At 43.2% G+C, this 17506-nt stretch overlaps 1 protein-coding gene across 18 annotated transcripts in view; it reads left to right on the top strand.

Annotated features, from left to right (window-relative positions):
- Nucleotides 1–15287, top strand: part of MSRA (methionine sulfoxide reductase A) — an 813898-nt gene extending 798611 nt beyond the window's left edge. For 4 of the 18 annotated variants that reach the window (XM_064272627.1, XM_064272626.1, XM_064272634.1 and 1 more), the window contains one exon: nt 13971–15283. In XM_064272627.1, coding sequence (XP_064128697.1) covers nt 13971–14135 — 165 coding nt within the window. In that variant the 3' untranslated portion in view covers nt 14136–15283. Of the gene's footprint in view, nt 1–13970 lie in introns of all 18 variants that reach the window. The other 14 variants (XM_064272622.1, XM_064272633.1, XM_064272632.1 and 11 more) reach the window with 9 other exon arrangements.
- The last annotated feature ends 2219 nt before the right edge of the window (nt 15288–17506 follow it).

Here is a 17506-nt window from a genome sequence, read left to right as displayed (position 1 = left end):
TACGTGAGTCAGGAGAAACCTCCAGTCTGACCCATGGACTTGGGACTTTCCAACATCTACAACCCCATGAGCCATTTCCTTGATATAAATCTCTCTCTCTCTGTATATGTATAAACACTTCACTGGATTTGCTTCTCTAGAGAACCCAGCCTAAGACAACTGTGGAACACACGGTTCAAAGAGAGACTATAGTAACAAAAGGGTGGCATTCTACTTTAACATGCTCATTCTACAGATGAGAAAACTGAGGCCCAGGTGGGTGAAACAAATTGCCCAGTGCTTGTAACATAATAGACATGAATTTCTTCAACTGTTCAACAGTAGGGTGACCAGCCATCCTATTTTGCCTGAGATTTTCCCAGATTTAGTGGTGAAAGTCCCACATCCTGAGAACCCCTCCAGTCCTGGGATGGTTGGTTACTCTGTCTAAAGTTCAAATTGAGACCAATATTTTTCCTCTGGTCTGAATTGCTTAGACTCATACATAAATGAGAAATGATGATGTTCAAAAAAGTTCCTTTCCTGTACTGAATCCAATGCTCTAAGCTTAAGCAGCTGGCATTTTGCTTTAAGTTCTTTTCTATTCAATCTTTTGGAATGAAGGATCTTTCCTTTTGATGAAATCTGCATTTCATCCTCAGGGTGAAACCTGGTGTCCTTGGCTTTCTCTGAAAAGTGAAAAGCGGTCTCTTTTGTATACTAAATGCTAAGAATATAACAAAAACAGGGGTGGTTAATTGATTTCAGATATGAAAAAGCGGAGTATAACCCCTCAGAGATATAGACAGAGGAGAGAGAGAAAGAGAGAGGATCTCCATTTCCTTTGAGGCTGAAAGCCATGACAGAAAAGCTCATATAGGAAAAAATCATTCGAATTCCTTTTCAAAACCAGTGGACCTAAACGGAAAGACCAAATCAAGAGAAATCAGCAGCCCTGAACACGTGATTGATGTAAATCATCTTATGGGTGGAGGATGTTCAGAGTAATCCAGAGTGAATGGGCAATGGCAGATTTAAGCCATACAACCCTGCACTTCTTCTGTCGGCCAGAAGCAGAATTCCCCAGTTCAGCCTCTCTTCTCAGGCCTTATCAGCTGTGTTCAGTCCAGCCCAGCCTAGCTGGGGTGTCTGTTTTCTAGACACACAGTAGAGAAGAAGGAAGGACCCAGTTCCTTCTGTACCTAGGAAATGGTGCTTGGAATTTGTAGGCTGTGAGGAGATGAAGTATAACAACTAAGCAAATGGAAAACAAACAACAGCCACCTCCTTTTCTTGTATCCTCGCCTTGACTCAGGTCAGTCTTAAAAACATCGCTGCAGGCAAGCAGGTGAAGCACAGAGGCATCTGCCACCTTGGCCTAAGTTCAAGTGGTTCCTTTAATCTCAGAAAGTCCTCCTACATGTCACTGTGAATGCAAGGCAGGAGATAAACAGAAAGTGAGTAGCTGGGTTACCTTAAATGGGTAACCCAGAAAAAGGCCAGAACTGATGCCTCCAAAGGCCTCTCCCTCTAACTCTCCTTTCATCTCTTCCTGCTGTTTAGCCCCAGAGTCTCTTTCAGCCTGTATTCCAGGTCCTCCTTGCCCTGGCCCCAGCCTACCCTTCTGGTTTATCCTCAATTTCACCATTGCTTTCCCCATCCCTTCCAGTTAACTAATTTCTGTATTCTGCTATCTCATTTGCTACTGAAATCACCCATCTGGTTATTAATTTCAGGTAGTATATTTTTCCAGCCCTACAAGATCCAGTTGTCTCTTTATAATTTACAATTCTCTTTTGGAGCTCTATATCTCTTCATTCATTTTGTCCATATTGCCTCTATTTTATTTAATATATTAATTATGGTTATCCTAAAGCCCTTGTCTGCTACCTTCAATATCTGAATCCTCTATGATTCTGCCTCTATTCATGACTTAACCCACCCACTGCCATCGAGTCGATTCCGACTCATAGCGACCCTATAGGACAGAGTAGAACTGCCCCATAGAGTTTCCAAGGATCGCCTGCATACTTTGCTATTAGTATATTGTTGTGGGCTGCTCAGGTGATTCCAACTCATTTTGGACCTTATAGGACAGAGTAGAACTGCTCCTTAGGGTCTCCTAGGCTACGATCTTTAGGAGAGCAGGTCACAAGGTCAGTAAGTAGTATGCTTTACCAGCCTTCTTTTGGCTAGTGTTCACATTGTTTCTTTTCTATTATTTTACTTCCAACAGTCCTCAAATTCAGCACTCCTCAAAGATGCCTTATTATCTACCTCCCTCCTTCATTCCTTTGATTACATAATTTCCTCTGTTTAGAATAGACCCTTTACTGCCCTCACAACCGTCCATTTTCAAATTTGCAGTTCAGTGCCCACTTGCCTCAGTACCCGTTCTTCCTCCATGCCCTCAAAGGATTCTGTTTGCACCTTCAACATAATAGCACATTCCCTCTGGCTTGCACTGTGAATATTCATGTTTGTCATGGATTGAATTATGTCCCCCCAAAAATGTGTGTATCAATTTGGCTGGGCCATGATTCCTGGTATTGTGTTATTTTCCTATGTTTTAAATCCTGCCTCTATGATGTTAATGAGGGAAGATGGGTGGCCGTTGTGTTAGTGAGGCAGGACTCAATCTAAAGATTGGATTGTGTCTTGAGGCAATCTCTTGAGATATAAAAGAGAGAAGCAAGCAGAGAGACAGGGAACCTCATACCACCAAGAAAGCAGCACTGGGAGCAGAGCACGTCCTTTGGACCTGGGGTCCCTGTGCCTGAGAAGCTCCTCGACCAGAGGAAGATTGATGACAAAGAATCTTCCTCCAGAGCTGACAGAGAAAGCCATCCCCTGGAGTTGACACCCTGAGTTTGGACTTGTAACCTACTAGACTGTGAGAATAAATTTCTCTTTGTTAAAGCCATCCACTTGTGGTATTTCTGTTATAGCAGCACTAGATGACTAAGACAACATTCATGTATGCCCTAACTCCTCTAGTAGAATTCTGGTCTCCTATGGACAGAGACCATCTTACTCCTGGTTATATGGGTGTAGCACTCTGTAGGTGCTTGATAAGTAGTCACTGAATTGAATAAGGGCCCCTGTTCCATCAAGCTCCGAAGACCTCAGTTGCCGCCAGTACTGTTTTTCCCGTTTTAGCTATTACCTTTCACCCTTAGGCTATCACATCCTCATTGGGTCTCCTGACTGCCCCTCTATCCATAAACTCTTTGAAGGCAGGGAACTTTTTCTTCTTCAGCCCAACATACCCAGTGCCTCACCCTGTGCCTGCTACATTTGAGGCCCTTCACACACTATTGTAATGGCACGCATATCTGTCATGATTTTCCTGTTCTACTGAGAGCTACTTGAGGTCATCTCTATATTCCTAATGCCTAGCACAATCTTTGGCACATAGGACTGCCCCATAATGACTGTTGAAATTAGTTAATTAAGTAAAGTTATAGAGTTAAAAAGCATATTTGCAGGGATGTCTCATGACTGGCTTACACTTACAGTAAACTGCCTGTCTACTACCATTTTCCAGCATCACCCTGCAAACCAGGAAAAGCCAGGGAAATCTAATAAAAGGGTACCCCAAAGTCAGGAAAAAACAGAAAAATAAAATAGAGGAAATAAAATATTCATTTTGGGGGCTCTGTTCAAAAGTTATGCTCCCAGATTGTCAGGGCCCAGGATGATGGAGTAACTACCAACTGGAGCCTTGGTGGTTACTGTGGCAAAGGGGAAAAGTAGTGAAACTCATATTAGCTCTTTAAAGCTCTTGCTCAGAAATGACATGTGTCACTTTTTCTCACAGGGGTAACGTGGCTTCACAAGGGAAGGGAAGGGATTTTGGTGATAAGTAATGCAGTCTACCACATTTGTCCTGTAGAACACAGCTTCTCAAATTCTGTATGTGTGTATGAATCACCTGGAGATGATTTTAAAATGCAGGTTCTGATTCACTAGGCCTGGGAAGGGGGCCGCTGGCTGCCTGTCCACACTTTGAGTAGCAACAGGAGAGTTTTGGATTCTTATTGGTCTAGTGAGCAAACTGAACTCTTCCCTCCTCCTTCTTCTCTGTGGAGACAAAAGTCAGCTTGTAGCTCAATCACTTTGCATTGAAACCAAAAAAATATCCTTTGATGGTCAAAAGACACTTGTGATTACCTCAAGGGTGAGGGCAACACAGAAGAATACATAATGAAAGCCATTAACTGTTTGACAGAACTGTAGAGTCTGGGGAAGGACAGAGCACAAGAAGACTGTATCTGTTATAAGAAGCCAAATTGTTCCACCTAGAGGCCATCCTATAGGGTCGCTATGAGTTGGAATCGACTCGACAGCAATGGGTTTGGTTTTTTTTTTTTAGAGGCCATCCATCCATCTGCATAAGCAGGGTTTTTTTTTTTTTTTTTTTTCCTTAATGGATCAAATTAGATCTAATTATGTCATCTGTTTTTCTACTTTCCTTCCTATCAGTTCCACAAAACTGTGAAAGGTTGCAGCGGCTCTCATTGGGCCTTATAAAGGCCCCTTTTAGCACCACTCTCCTTGTCAATGTCATATTGTTGTTTGAGTGAGCCTTTGCTCCAATTTGTTCTCCTTGCATGTGCCAACAGTAATTGAGTGACTCACAGGGGTAATTCTATTATTTCAGAGCCTAGATAGAGTTTTCTCTGGTGGTACCTATCCCTGCCCCACCCTATGGCTGAAGTACTATGGGCAGGGGTAACCTGCTGACCAGACCTGCACACTGGCAGTTTTGTGGGTGCTTTGCTCTGTGCCATGCTGAACCAGAAATACATGAGCCTGGCTCAGCTTGGAATAGATGGTGTTTTTATTTCTAGTGGTTTTATTTAAAAGTGATGCCAGTCATTTTATATCCTTTCCTAGAATTTTTGATTGATGGCAATCTGGTCAGCCAGAGCTGCCTATGGAATAAAACTGCTGACTTGGGCACTGGCATTGGCTGAGCCTTATTAAGTCAGCTCAGGGTGTGTGTGTGTACGTAGGATGGCAGCAGAGCACAGAATTAGATGGAATTAAGTTGAACGAGCAAATCTGTCTTGGAAGAAGTACAACCAGAATGCTTCTTAGAAGCAAAGATGGTGAGACTATGTCTGACATACTTTGGACATGTTGTCAAGAGGGATCAGTCCCTGGAGAAGGACATCATCCTTGGTAAAGTAGAGGGTCAGCAAAAAAGAGGAAGACTCTCAATGAGAAGGACTGACACAGTGGCTGCCACAATGGGCTCAAGCATAGCAACAATTGTGAGGATGGCGCAGGACCAGGCAGTGTTTCATTCTCTTGTGCATAGGGTCGCCATGAGTCGGAACTGACTCAGCAGCACCTAACAACACCAACAACAACAGCTGAAAGAACTGAAGGGGTCTCTCAGTTCAGAAGGAACTGAGGAGCTGATATGCCTGGTACAAGTTCCCTGCACCTACTAGAGGGCAGAGTGAGGAATAGAATCCAGGTGTCCTTCGTCCTACCCCAAAGCCCCTTCCTGTAAAGAACACCTGGTTGGAGACAGCAGTTCCGAGTCAGCCCCCAATTTCCTATGGGCTCAGTATTGTAAATTGGATTTCAGTTCTAGGAAACTAATTTTATATCATTCAAATTAAAAAAAAAAAAAAAAAAAGAAAGGATCCTAAAATAAAGTGAAACACATATATACATTTTACAAACAATTATGAAAAAAAAAACCCAATATTTAAGATAAGGCTAAATCCTTTTGGTGGGTGCAGGAAATGAGATTTGCTTGGATCAGATATATTAAGGCTTTAAAAAATATGAGTCTGAGTCTGATGAGGTATGAACTGCAGCTACCATCTTCATTTCCTGGTAACTTCCTCTGTAGCAAGCACAGGCATTTCTCATTGCTACAGGGGCCTTCAAACTGTGATCAAAATTAGGGTCATCTGTCTTGAATATGTTCATTGCCAGCTGAATGTGACTGCATGTTTCCAGAACTCTGAATGGTAAATGCTGGGGAGGGAGCAGTGCCCATGATGACTCTGGACTTGGCAAAGGCTCTGATCCTGGGGTGCATAGTTGAACAAGAGGGTCATAGAATCCTTTGAAATTATAAGAAAATATTTTATTGTGAATTTATATGGGAAAAGTATCCATAGTGTTCATCAGATTCTGAAGGGAATCCATGACCTCCCCCTCAAAAAGAAGTTTTTTTTTGTTTTCTCAAAAGTGAAAGGTATCTATAGGTCAACCCATCCAAGGTAGGGATATATTACACAGCATCCTCATGTACATGCATTTGTATACGTACACAGGTAAGTCTGCTTGATTACACAGTCACATGCAAGTGTACACACACATGCTCCTTGCTTCCACATACATGTGTACATCCCTTCACCTACCTTTGGATATGAGCCTAGAAACCTTACTGGACCCTTGAGTGCTGGCTTGGGTCAGTGTCTCTAGATTCAACCCTCTATTCCCTTCCTGCTCTGAAGAATTCCAATACAAGGTTCTAGGTGTATTCATATCGACCAGTTTTAACTCTGACACACTGCAGGACAGTATAGACTAAACTCCATGCACTCTTACCCCACAGTCCCAAAGTTGAGGGACAGTGTATATTTTGGAATCCCCACTGCTGCCTCCACCCCTTGGCAGTATTGCTGGCATGATGAAACAAGACAATGCAAGAAATAGTACCTTCAACTCACTTCTGCCACATGGGAGGGGCCCAGTAAACACCTCCTCTAACATCTATTAGACAATAGAGACGGAACAAACTCTGCTTTCCTGACACATTGAATATGTCCTCTGTCATCTCTTGAAACCTTGGAACCAGGTGATACAGGATATTGGTTTGTAGAATTTAGTATTTGGAGGGCATTTATCTGTCTAAGTGAATGCAAGGCAGGCAATTCCAGCTCTCACTTAATTAGGTGATCTTAGACAAGCTCTCTGCATTAGTGTTCCATCTTTATAATGGAATTATTGATAATGGGATTAGTTGAGGTGGGACAACAGAAGGAATCACTGATAACACAAGTTTGGAGTGAGTTTTTTCACTATCGTACTCTTTTTACAATTCTTTGGAGGAACTTAACATTCTAACAGGCCAGGAGATGTCTAAGTAACTGTTGTAGGGAGTGCTTGTCATGGAGAAGGATGTATCATTTGACAACTAAAAATCAATGAGATGACCTGTGAGATATACACCACATGTTTTGAGTTCCAGGAATGTGAGCAGGGTGGGAGACATTCATGATTCCAGTATAATTAATTTTTAGAACACTTTTGGATAGTTTTAATAATAAACTGTCCTTCCTGTAGGGAAAGGTAGTATTTTTATCTGACCATCTGGGGCACTGGCCTTAGACTAGTAATGGAAATAGGAGTTGGGGGGTTTAGTCCTAGCTCTACCTGGTACTAGTGAGTGGCTTTGGACAAGCCTCCTCCCTCTCTAGATTTCATTGTCCTCAGCTGAGAAATAAGAATAACAATATCCATCTCTTAGAGTCAGTGGAAGGATAACATGAAATAGAGAGCATTTGGAAGCACTGCGTATCTGGAAAAATGCAAGTGCTTGGGATTAATGCTGGCCTCTCTCGATGGATTTTTAAACTTACACACTGGATAGTCCACTGTAACCTGCATTGCTATGTGTCTTCAGACTGCACATTCCCAGAGTGGTGCAAAAGTGTGTCATTTCCATGCACTATTCTGAGTATGGCTGGGCTCTCGAAGAATCTCAGCAATGCTAATAATAAGCTGATTAGCAGGTTTTTGTAAGCAGAAAGAAGATCACATGTTCATTAATGTTATTAAAAGACAAGCTTCTGACTGGCAGCCCTTGAAGGATGGATTTGGCTCCCTGGGCTCCAGCTGGCAGAGTATCTGTAAGGGAATGGCCTGGCTACTTCCTTGTATGCCTGTAGTGTTCAGCTAGAGTGGCTAGGACTGGAAACACCTGTTGGGGCCTCAGGTGGCTGAGGCCTTCCATGGGCTGAGAGCCCTCCCACAGCCGTCCTTCACAAGGAAGTTCATATAAGCATCATGAACTACATAGGTTTTCATGGTGTGCAGGTGCAGTAAGACAAATTGCATTTTTTTTTTCCCTTAGTGTGTACAGAAAATGGCAGATAAGTCCCACCCTGTGTGGAGATCTTACACTTCTGAGGCTGGTAAACTGAATTTGAGTGGTTTAAGACAGGAACTAAGCCACACAGCTTTCAGGGTCTTTGAGGACAGTGGACAGGGAGGGACAGATTTTGCTGGATAATGGCCGAGCAGCTGCTGGCTGCACTCACTATCAATGTGACTCATTACTTCTTTGATCATTAATGGTCTATCATCATGGACTGTGGGGCAGGCAGGGCATGCTGCTGATGATATGCCATCCCCAACCACTTGCTTTTCTGTAGGCAAGTGAGAGAGAATGATGCGATGATCATGGTAACCTGCAATCTGCTCTAATTTATTAAGGAAAAGTAAATTACTTTAACCATTATTGGTAACAAATTTATGGCCCACCTGAAAAGTGATTTGGACACCCTGGTGTAGCTGATGCTGCAGTGAGAAACATCAGAAGACCTGGTGCCCCACCCCCCACCCCACTCCCTCAGCAATTGCAGCTCTTGGGCACCGGGCTGAATTAACCAGTGGACTTTGGAGCAGCCCAGAGGGACCATCTGGAACCCAGAGATAATAGTCTTCATCTCCCACTTCCTTTCCTCCTCCACCTACTCTCACTTACCCCCAGAACAGAAAACTGGATTTTTCAGGAGCTGTGGCTGATGCTGAGACCATCCTTCTGTGGAAGATGTTTGGTCCTACCTGTGTAGGACCAAACAAATGCCACAACCTAACAGTAAGCCCATCCAGGAAGCCCATCCACAAATTTGGCCAGGGATCTGTGACAAGGACAGTGAGGGCCTGAGCTTCCGGGTCCCCTAGCTCCCTCTCTCTGTTCCTTCCCAGGTCCTAAAGGAAGTGCTTTGTCTTTAAGCAGACACAGGGTTTGATTCTTATTAAAACCAGATAGAAACCTGAAAGGTGGAGAGAATCTCCAACAAATCCCTAAGAATCAATTGTTCATTTTTTATTCATTCATTCATTTCATGTATATTAAACACTGAGATGAGGCCTAGACAAGGCAGTCTACACTCTCAAGGAGCACATGGTCTAGTATGTATATAGTCAGAGTGGAGTGGAGTGGGGACTTAGTGAAAAAGCGGGTAATTACAATGCAATGTCATAAGTGCTATAATAAAGCCATCGTAATATTCTGGGAGCATAGGAGATTGAGTAATTTCTACCTTAGAGAATCAGGAAAAGTTTTAATATTCTGGGAGCATAGGAGATCGAGTAATTTCTACCTTAGAGAATCAGGAAAAGTTTTATAGACATACTGGTATTTGATCTGCGTCCTGAGAGATGAGGTCAGAATTCATGCAACAAGGAAGACAGGAAAGGACATTCCAAGGGGGTCATGTGGAAGGGAGTGGAACATTCAGGGAAACAGGTAAAGTTCAACATGAATCCAGCAATAGTACACAGAAGGGAAAGGAAAGGAAAGAGAGAAAAGTGAAGAGATGAGGCTGAGGAGGTGGAGTGGAGCCTAACCAGGAAGGGCCTTTCATAGTCTACTCAGGAACCAGGGAGAGGTTTTCCTCTCCTTGGCTTAGGGAGGTGTATTACTAACATATACTCTCCTAGATTCTGTGGGGAATAATCAGACCACCTACAATTTTGGAAGATTAACAAGCCTGCAGGTCCCTGGAGGGGAGGTATCACGTTCTATTTAACCCTGTAGCTTCTGCCAAGCATATAACAGGATCACAGCAAAAGGGATAGAATGAAAGAGTGATTAAAAATGACAGCTGCAAAACTGAAAGCCATGAGACACGATCTTTAAAAAAAAAAGTGAAGAGGAGCAAATCACTACAGTCCAGTCTGTGTGCATCTGGCAAGACCCTATGGAGGAAAGACACAGGGCCTGGGAGGCCTCTGAGGGGGGCTACTTGATATTGTGAAAATGCAAATGAGAAAGCAAAGGATAGGGATTGTGGGGGATGTGAAGGGAAAAGAAAGCTGACCAGATAATTATTTTTCTTTTTCCTATTTCCTCTTCTTTTGCATCCAGTTTCTTTCCTTCATTTTTGCCCTATTTTCCCCCCAGCTTTAATGCAGAGGGGAGGGGAGAGGCTAGCCAAGGCTTGAGCTTAGTGACAGCCCCAGCCAGGAGGCGTGATTTACTGAGTGCCGAGGGGACCATGTTAACCAAAGGCCCTGGTAGCCCAGCTTTTATGGGCCACCCTAGCAAGACCTGTCCAGGATGTCCAAGCTTAATGTGAGGTACAGAAAAGCAGCTTGTAGCTCCATCTTGTGTGGGTTTTCATCACTGTTTATTTCTGGGTGTTTTTTTTTTCCCCTCCTCCTCTCAGGTGGCGCAGTGGTTAAGAGATATGGCTGCTAACCAAAAGGTCAGCGGTTTGAATCCACCAGCCGCTCCTTGGAAACCCTACGGGGCAACTCTACTGTGACCTATAGGGTTGCTATGAGTCAGAATCCACAGCAACTTTTTTTCTGGGGGCGGGAGGGGGGGTGTTTCTCAAATAAAAGTCAAGTCTCCGCCATCTCGTGGCAAAGGACTAGTATTTACGGGGCCCCCACTTGTCAACCTCCGTTCCTACTGCTCCCCCAAGACTTGGCATTGCACCTCACTCTGGGACTGTGGCGATTGTAGGCGGTGGTACGGGATGACAGCTCTGTGAGGCATTAACCAGGGGGAGAGGGAAGAGGAGCTTGATTAGTAAATCTTGCTGTCCTTGCTGCTGGTAGGATCTCCTTTGGCTGCATGCCATTTTTAGAGCAGTTTCTCAGAGACCATGGTTGTAAACTCCTAGGCTGGGGCAGGTCATTCTTGTTCATACAGGGGTAACCAAAATTTGTGAAGGAGTGAAGACAGGCAGGCAGATTGTGAGGAGGTTGCTATGGTGCTGTTCACGCACAAAGAGAACAGAGCCAGGCCAGGAGAGTCAGCAGAGAGATGGGGGTAGATTTGGGAAGTGTGGGCCTGATGTGAGGGATGAAGGATACAGAGAAGGGAGTGGAAGCTCTGACTGTTTTGGCCATAGTGGGGAAATGTTTGAGGCCAAAATATGAAAGAGTCGTGTAGACAGGAGGTTGTGTCAGGGGAGAGCATCTCCGGCAAGAACTGGAGGCGAGATTCTCATATAGGCAGTGTTTGAAACAATGTGAGCGGATGAGTGCTCAAGGGAGATTATTTCTGGGCTTTAGGTGTGTACATTGTTTCTGGGCTTTAGATCTATTGAGGTTGTGAACTCCACTGTATTGTAAATCTGGAAGCCTCAGGGTCAAACTTTTCATCTGGTATTTGGATATAGCAACAAAAGATGAGAGATTATTTCAAATCTTTCCTACAAACTCTCTGGTGCTCTGGCCTTGCCTTGGACCCATAATAAGTCCTGGACTTGTGATTTTCTTTCTATAAGTTTTCTAGTGCTTCCTGAAATGGCTAGCACACCCCACAGACCTTGACTTTGAATGTTCACCAAAATATTCCATTACTACTGCCACTGGTTTCCCAAAGCCTTCCTTCAACAGGCACTTCTTCACAGGCAAATGCTAATACTAATTTAAGTGAATGTTTTGCCAGTACACAACATGGCACTAGTCCGTTTTCCACTGGCAATGAGGAGGCTATTCTTTACTTTAAATCTAATGATGTTAGCTAACCAATTCTAGATTCTCATCTTTTAGGTTCTGTTTCCTGAAAACAATTCTGGTACCAAATGCTGTTAGCCAGGATTCAGTCAGGAAAACAGAAAGTATTCTAGATATTTCAAGCAGGATGGATTTAACATAAGGAATTCAGTGTTTACAGAATCACTAGAAAGGCTGTTGGAGGAAATGAAAATCAGGGAAAATCACCACTAGAGCTATCAGGATATCAGAGGTCACAGAAGTTGCCAGAAATCATTGGTGATGATTTCCATTGCCCCTATCCCCAGAGTGAATGATGGTTAGGAGTATGGCAAAGCCTCGGTCTGCTATCTGCAGATATGCATGCCCATTCTCACAGCTGTGACTAGAGAGTAATAATGTCTCCTTTCATTTAAAAAAAAGAAAAAAACTTACTGCCACTGAGTCGATTCTGATTCATAGTGACTCTATAGCACAGGGTAGAACTGCCCCCTAGCGTTTCTAAGGCTGTAATCTTTACAAAAGCAGACTGCCACATCTTTCTCCCATAGAGCAGCTGGTGGGTTCGAACCGCTGACCTTTCAGTTAGTAGCCAAACGCTTAACCACTGTGCCACCAGGGCTCCTCTCCTTTTATTTAGCCCTCCAAATTTCACGTGAGTTTCTCTCACTGGTGGAATCTGAACTGGAATGTTACTGGCAACAGAACCTGGTAAATGTAGTTTCTAAGCGCTCAGCCTATGCAATACTAAAGGAAGCTTAGAATCTCAGGGATCAAGGAACAATACCTAATATATACCCTTAACTGTGGGTGATAATAAAAGTACTTCCTTCGTATGCTTATTGTGAGGCTAAAATGAACACTTGTGAAGTCTTAGCAACGGTGTGGTATACAGTAAGCCTTAATAATTGCTAGTTTACTAGAAAAAAATCAAGATTGAAGTTAGAATGGCTCCTCGTCCTCATTTCTAACTCCTGTAAGAACAGTGGCTGTTTCTGAGCTGTTTGATCCCAATCCACACTCATTGGCCTGAGTCCTTTTCCTTACCATCCCAGGCCTGCTTGGCTTTAGGATCATCAATCTGCCTCATTTTGTCTTAGAGGGATGAATGGAGATTCAGAAAAAAGGGAAAAGTCCTGAGGAAAAACTGAACCAGTGGAAAAATGCTGCATATTATATTAGTATTAGATTCAACATACTTGGCAGATTTGAGAACTTTATCTCAAGGACCAACAGTCACAGCCTGGTCAATTCCCTTATGAAAACCCAAATCCAGGGCTCTGCCTTGCACTTCTGTACCAAACGGAATCCATGAAACTGGGGTAAAGTCTCTGCCGCCTTGTGCCCAAATACTCCAAGCGGCCTGTCTTAAAAATGAGGGCACAGCAGAAATCCAAAACAGAAGAGAAACAGGCTAAAATCCATAGGGGGAACAACTTCTATTTCTTAGTCTGTCTCCTGCCCCAAATAGCTCTGCTCTCCTCCCCCACTTGTGTTTTGTGTTCTGTTTCTTTCCCTTGCAGCAGATGCCACCAGACCATCAGGACTTAAACTAGGTCAGAGAGGGTGATGATGAGCTGACAAAGGCCCTCAGGGCATGTCCTCCCATGACCTGATTCCCCATTCTTCCCGACCTTCAGTGGCCATGCACAATCCCCAAACGACCTCTTCTCTTCAGGAGGTCCTACCCAGGTTCCTGCTCCCCAGAACCATAGTGATTGTGGGAGTCCTCTATCCAGCTCTGGGAGTGCTGACCTGTGAGTGGACCAGGGTCTCTTCCTGGGCTGGCAGGCAGAGGGCAGCAGAGCTGGGCTGGGCGGCAGCCCTTCTTGCCTGGTCCCTGGCCCATAGTGCCATTCCATTTCCTTCCACTGCAGCCCTGTTTGGGCCCCCTCTGAGGATGCTTGTTCTTTCCTCAAGGGCAGCCAGGGAGCCACACGTATCTGCTGTTTCCTCTGGGAGACCATGGGAACTGGTTTCAAACAGACTGACAGGGTCCAAACATGCAAATGAGGCAGCATCGGTGTAGTGGGTAGAGCATAAGTTATAGCGTCACAAATCCTGATGGCAAATCCCAGTAAACTGAAGCACAGGGAGGTAAGCGGCTTGCCCAGAACTACACAGCTGGCAATTGGCAGAGTGCAGTCCTGAACTACCCACCTAAACCACCTGTGTCTGCTTCACTGAAAACCCCACCCCCATTACCACCCACCAGTAGCTGCTAGTCCTGATGATCACTGTTTAGCACTTAGGCCCTAATGGCTCCTCTCTCTGCACAGGTTCTCTCCCAGAGTGGTTACGGCACCATCACCACCGACATCCGAGACAGGCAGACCTTCTACTACGCGGAAGACTACCACCAGCAGTACCTGAGCAAGAACCCTGATGGGTACTGTGGGCTCGGGGGCACGGGAGTTTCCTGTCCAATTGGTGTGAAAAAATAATTTCTCCCCACGTGTCGGGCCTTAAAAGTACAGCAAAAATGCATTCAACAAGTTGGGTAATTCTTTTGTGATTCATATCAATGACTTTTTGAAGTACGCAAAGTACAAAGGCATTTTTAAAAATCTGGTTTATTGAGGTATAATTTACATGAAGTACAATGGCAAGTTGATTAAATGTCAATTTATTTTCTGATAAGTTTTGATGGAAGTAGAACTGAAATTTTTTGGATCGTTTGGGGTTGAAATAAAGATAATAGATATGCTATATTCACCTTCTTGAACTCTGGGCGCCTGCCATTGAAGCTAAGGAATTAAGCTGGGAGGTTGTTGGGCAGGCTGGGGGTGATGTTGAGAATTATTTACTATGCTCTGATCCACCTTACATGCACACTTGCCCTCTTGTGCCTTAAAATCTGTAGACACTTATAACCTCGGTACATCACTCACTGAGACACTGCTCTACTGAACCTAGACATGGGTACACAGCTTCCTCTCCCTTCTCACCCTCTTGTAGGGTTGGTGGTTCAAATTCAACCAGCAGTACCATGGAAGAAAGGCTTAACAATCTGCTTCCTTAAAGATTACAGGCAAAAAAGCCCAATGGAGCAGTTCTACTCTGTAACACATGGGGTTGCTGTGAATCGGAATCAACTCGACAGCAACGGGTTTCATTTTTGGGGTTTTGTGGGAGAGAAAAGATGTGAGCTGGCTTGATGAATTCTGGTGTTTTGCTTACAGCTGTGAGAAATGCTTGTTCTAATAAAAGTCTACAGTCTAATAATACAAACTGCCTGATGTTTTGTCTACCTTTTACTTCTTTAGATAGGATATTTCTAAGTGCTGTAAGATAAATTTAAGAACTCTAAAAGAACTTGAGAGGGAAAAAATCTGATAGTCATTTTCCCCCAACTGGGAAATAATTATGATTGAAATTTTAGAAAACATGTATGCCTCTAGTTCCTTGCAACTTAGTAATAATAGGTGTTTTCCATATTCCTGTCACATCTGTGATGGCTTCTTTTTTTTATATATCACAGAAGACTATTTATTCTGGTTTGGGCTTGACACAATGAGCTGACCCCTGCTTACTGCTCCAGCCTGATGCTGTGTCCTCAAGAAGTTCCCATGCACCTCCGTGCCTTTGCACAGAGAGTTCTGTCTGCCTGGAATGCCTTTCCACCCACACACCACACACTGCAATCTCCCTTTATGGACTAACTCAGCTCAAAGGAGTCTTCCCTAATGGCATCTTTCCTCTCCTCACCACCCACTCACACACCTTCCTATTAGGCTGGGCCGGATTCTCCTCCCCAAACTTTAAAGTTATATATGGAGGAACATGATACATGTGAGCTCATGTGTGAGACAGTTTAAATATTTTTGTTATGTGTCAGAGCTTTTCCAGAGTGAGTTGTCAATATAAGTAACGAAAGCCTTCAAGTCCTGGGCAACCAGCCAGCAGGCCTAAGAAGTCATGTGGACAACCCATATCCTAACAACTGGTAAATCCAGCTTTCACCTGAAACATTTCTGAAGATCTTCTAATTTCATAGGTTAAGAATGTAAACCTCAGTATCAGATTATGTCAGAGCTCTACTATGCTAAACCACGAGTCACATACTACAATGAGGGAACAGTAAACATAAAATCACTAGCTTTAAAGTGTCTCCTTCTCTACCTCAGTCCTGAGGACTCGTGTAGCCTTGTCTGTCAGTCTATTAGTCAACAAATATTTATTAAATGTCTACCATGTACCAAGAACTATTCTAGTTGTAGAGATATAGCAAAAAACAAGACATACTCAAACCCTGCCATGTCCTTATAAGGTTCTTTATATTCAAGGCAAGGTATAGTGGACATAACCAATAAATATGTAAATGATTAAAGAAGATACTTTTGCATCTAATAAATGATATGAAGAAGATAATAAAAAAGGATAAGATGATAGTTGTGTTTAGGGTCTATAGAGTTAGGTTTTAGCTAGGGTGGTCAGAGAAGGCCTTCCTGAAGTGGTGAAACTTAAGTTGAAACCTGAATGATCTGACTGATGAAAAACTGGTAGCATATCAAGAACATGTAAGTGGAAAACATATACCTAACGAATGCCAACATTCCCACTATGGTTGCTTGAAGGAAAAGCTTTCTAAACAAAAAGACCAGGAAGTATAAATGGTCAAAGACAGGGACATAAAGACAAATGGGGCTGGAATAGTGTGAATGGGAAAAGGTATTGGTTTGCGATATCTCAGAGAGGTCGGCAGAGTTCAGATTATGTAGAACCTTCTAAGGACATGGTAATGGATCTTTGAGTTTATGCTATTTAATTGAGCAGACATTGGAGGGTTTTAAACAGTTCTCTTTTTTCAAGCTGAGCAACTAGATGGGTGGTGGTATTTACTTGTGAGAGGGCAGATATGGGGTGAAAACAAGTGAATGAGTAGTTCTGTTTTGGCCATACAGAGTTTTAGGGTTACTATGAGTTGGCATCGACTTGCCAGCATGGGTTTGGTTTTTTTTGTTTGTTTGTTTGTTTAGGCATCCTAGAGGAGATGTGGAGTAGGGCAACTTGCTGTGTGAGTCTGGATCTTGGGAGAGGTCTGAGAGAGAGAGACATTTAATAATCACCAGATATAGACATTCTAATCAGTTGGCCTAATATTGATTTTGGAGTTTCAGTTCTACCTCCTAGTTAATTGTGTAGTGTGCTTGGGGTCTTGAAAGCTCGTGAATGGGCATCCAAAGTACAATAATTCGTGTCTATTCACTGGCAGAGGAAGAAGGAGAGCCAGGAATTGGTGGAGGAAATGGAATATGTATCGAATCACCTCCATGAACAACTGTCTTTTTTGCCATGAGATCAGAAGAACCGGATGGTGTCTGGCTACCATTACTGAACATTTAGATCAAAGGTCTATAGAAAAATTCTGATCAAAAGGGAGAAATGCAGAACAGAATTTAAAATTCTCATGGAATCTGGACATCTTGGAGCTATCGAGGCTGGATGACTGCCCCCAAAAAACTATTACCTGAGGAATCTTTAAACCTTGAACTAAAACTACACCCTGAAGTAATCTTTGGTCCAGATACTAGTTTAGCTTAATTTGACAAGAATATCTGCATTAAGTATTATACTCTTTTAAAGAATTATCTTTATGTGATCAAATTGACAATAGCAACTCAAAAGGATAGATGAGAAGCTTAGGGGTCAGTGAGTTTGTGTTAATGATGGTGAAAAAGGCTGTCTAGAAAGGTGGGACAACTTGAAGAATGTAACCAATGTCAGTGAACTGTACATGTAGGTATTATTGAAGTGGTGTATATTTTCTTGTATTTTCACAGAAAATAAGAAAAAAATGATCACCAGCTATATA

The sequence above is a fragment of the Loxodonta africana genome, chromosome 19 (genome assembly GCF_030014295.1).
Source record: "Loxodonta africana isolate mLoxAfr1 chromosome 19, mLoxAfr1.hap2, whole genome shotgun sequence".
NCBI lineage: Eukaryota > Metazoa > Chordata > Mammalia > Proboscidea > Elephantidae > Loxodonta > Loxodonta africana.
Note: the sequence above shows the minus strand (reverse complement) of the source record. Positions and strands in the feature narration are given on the sequence as shown.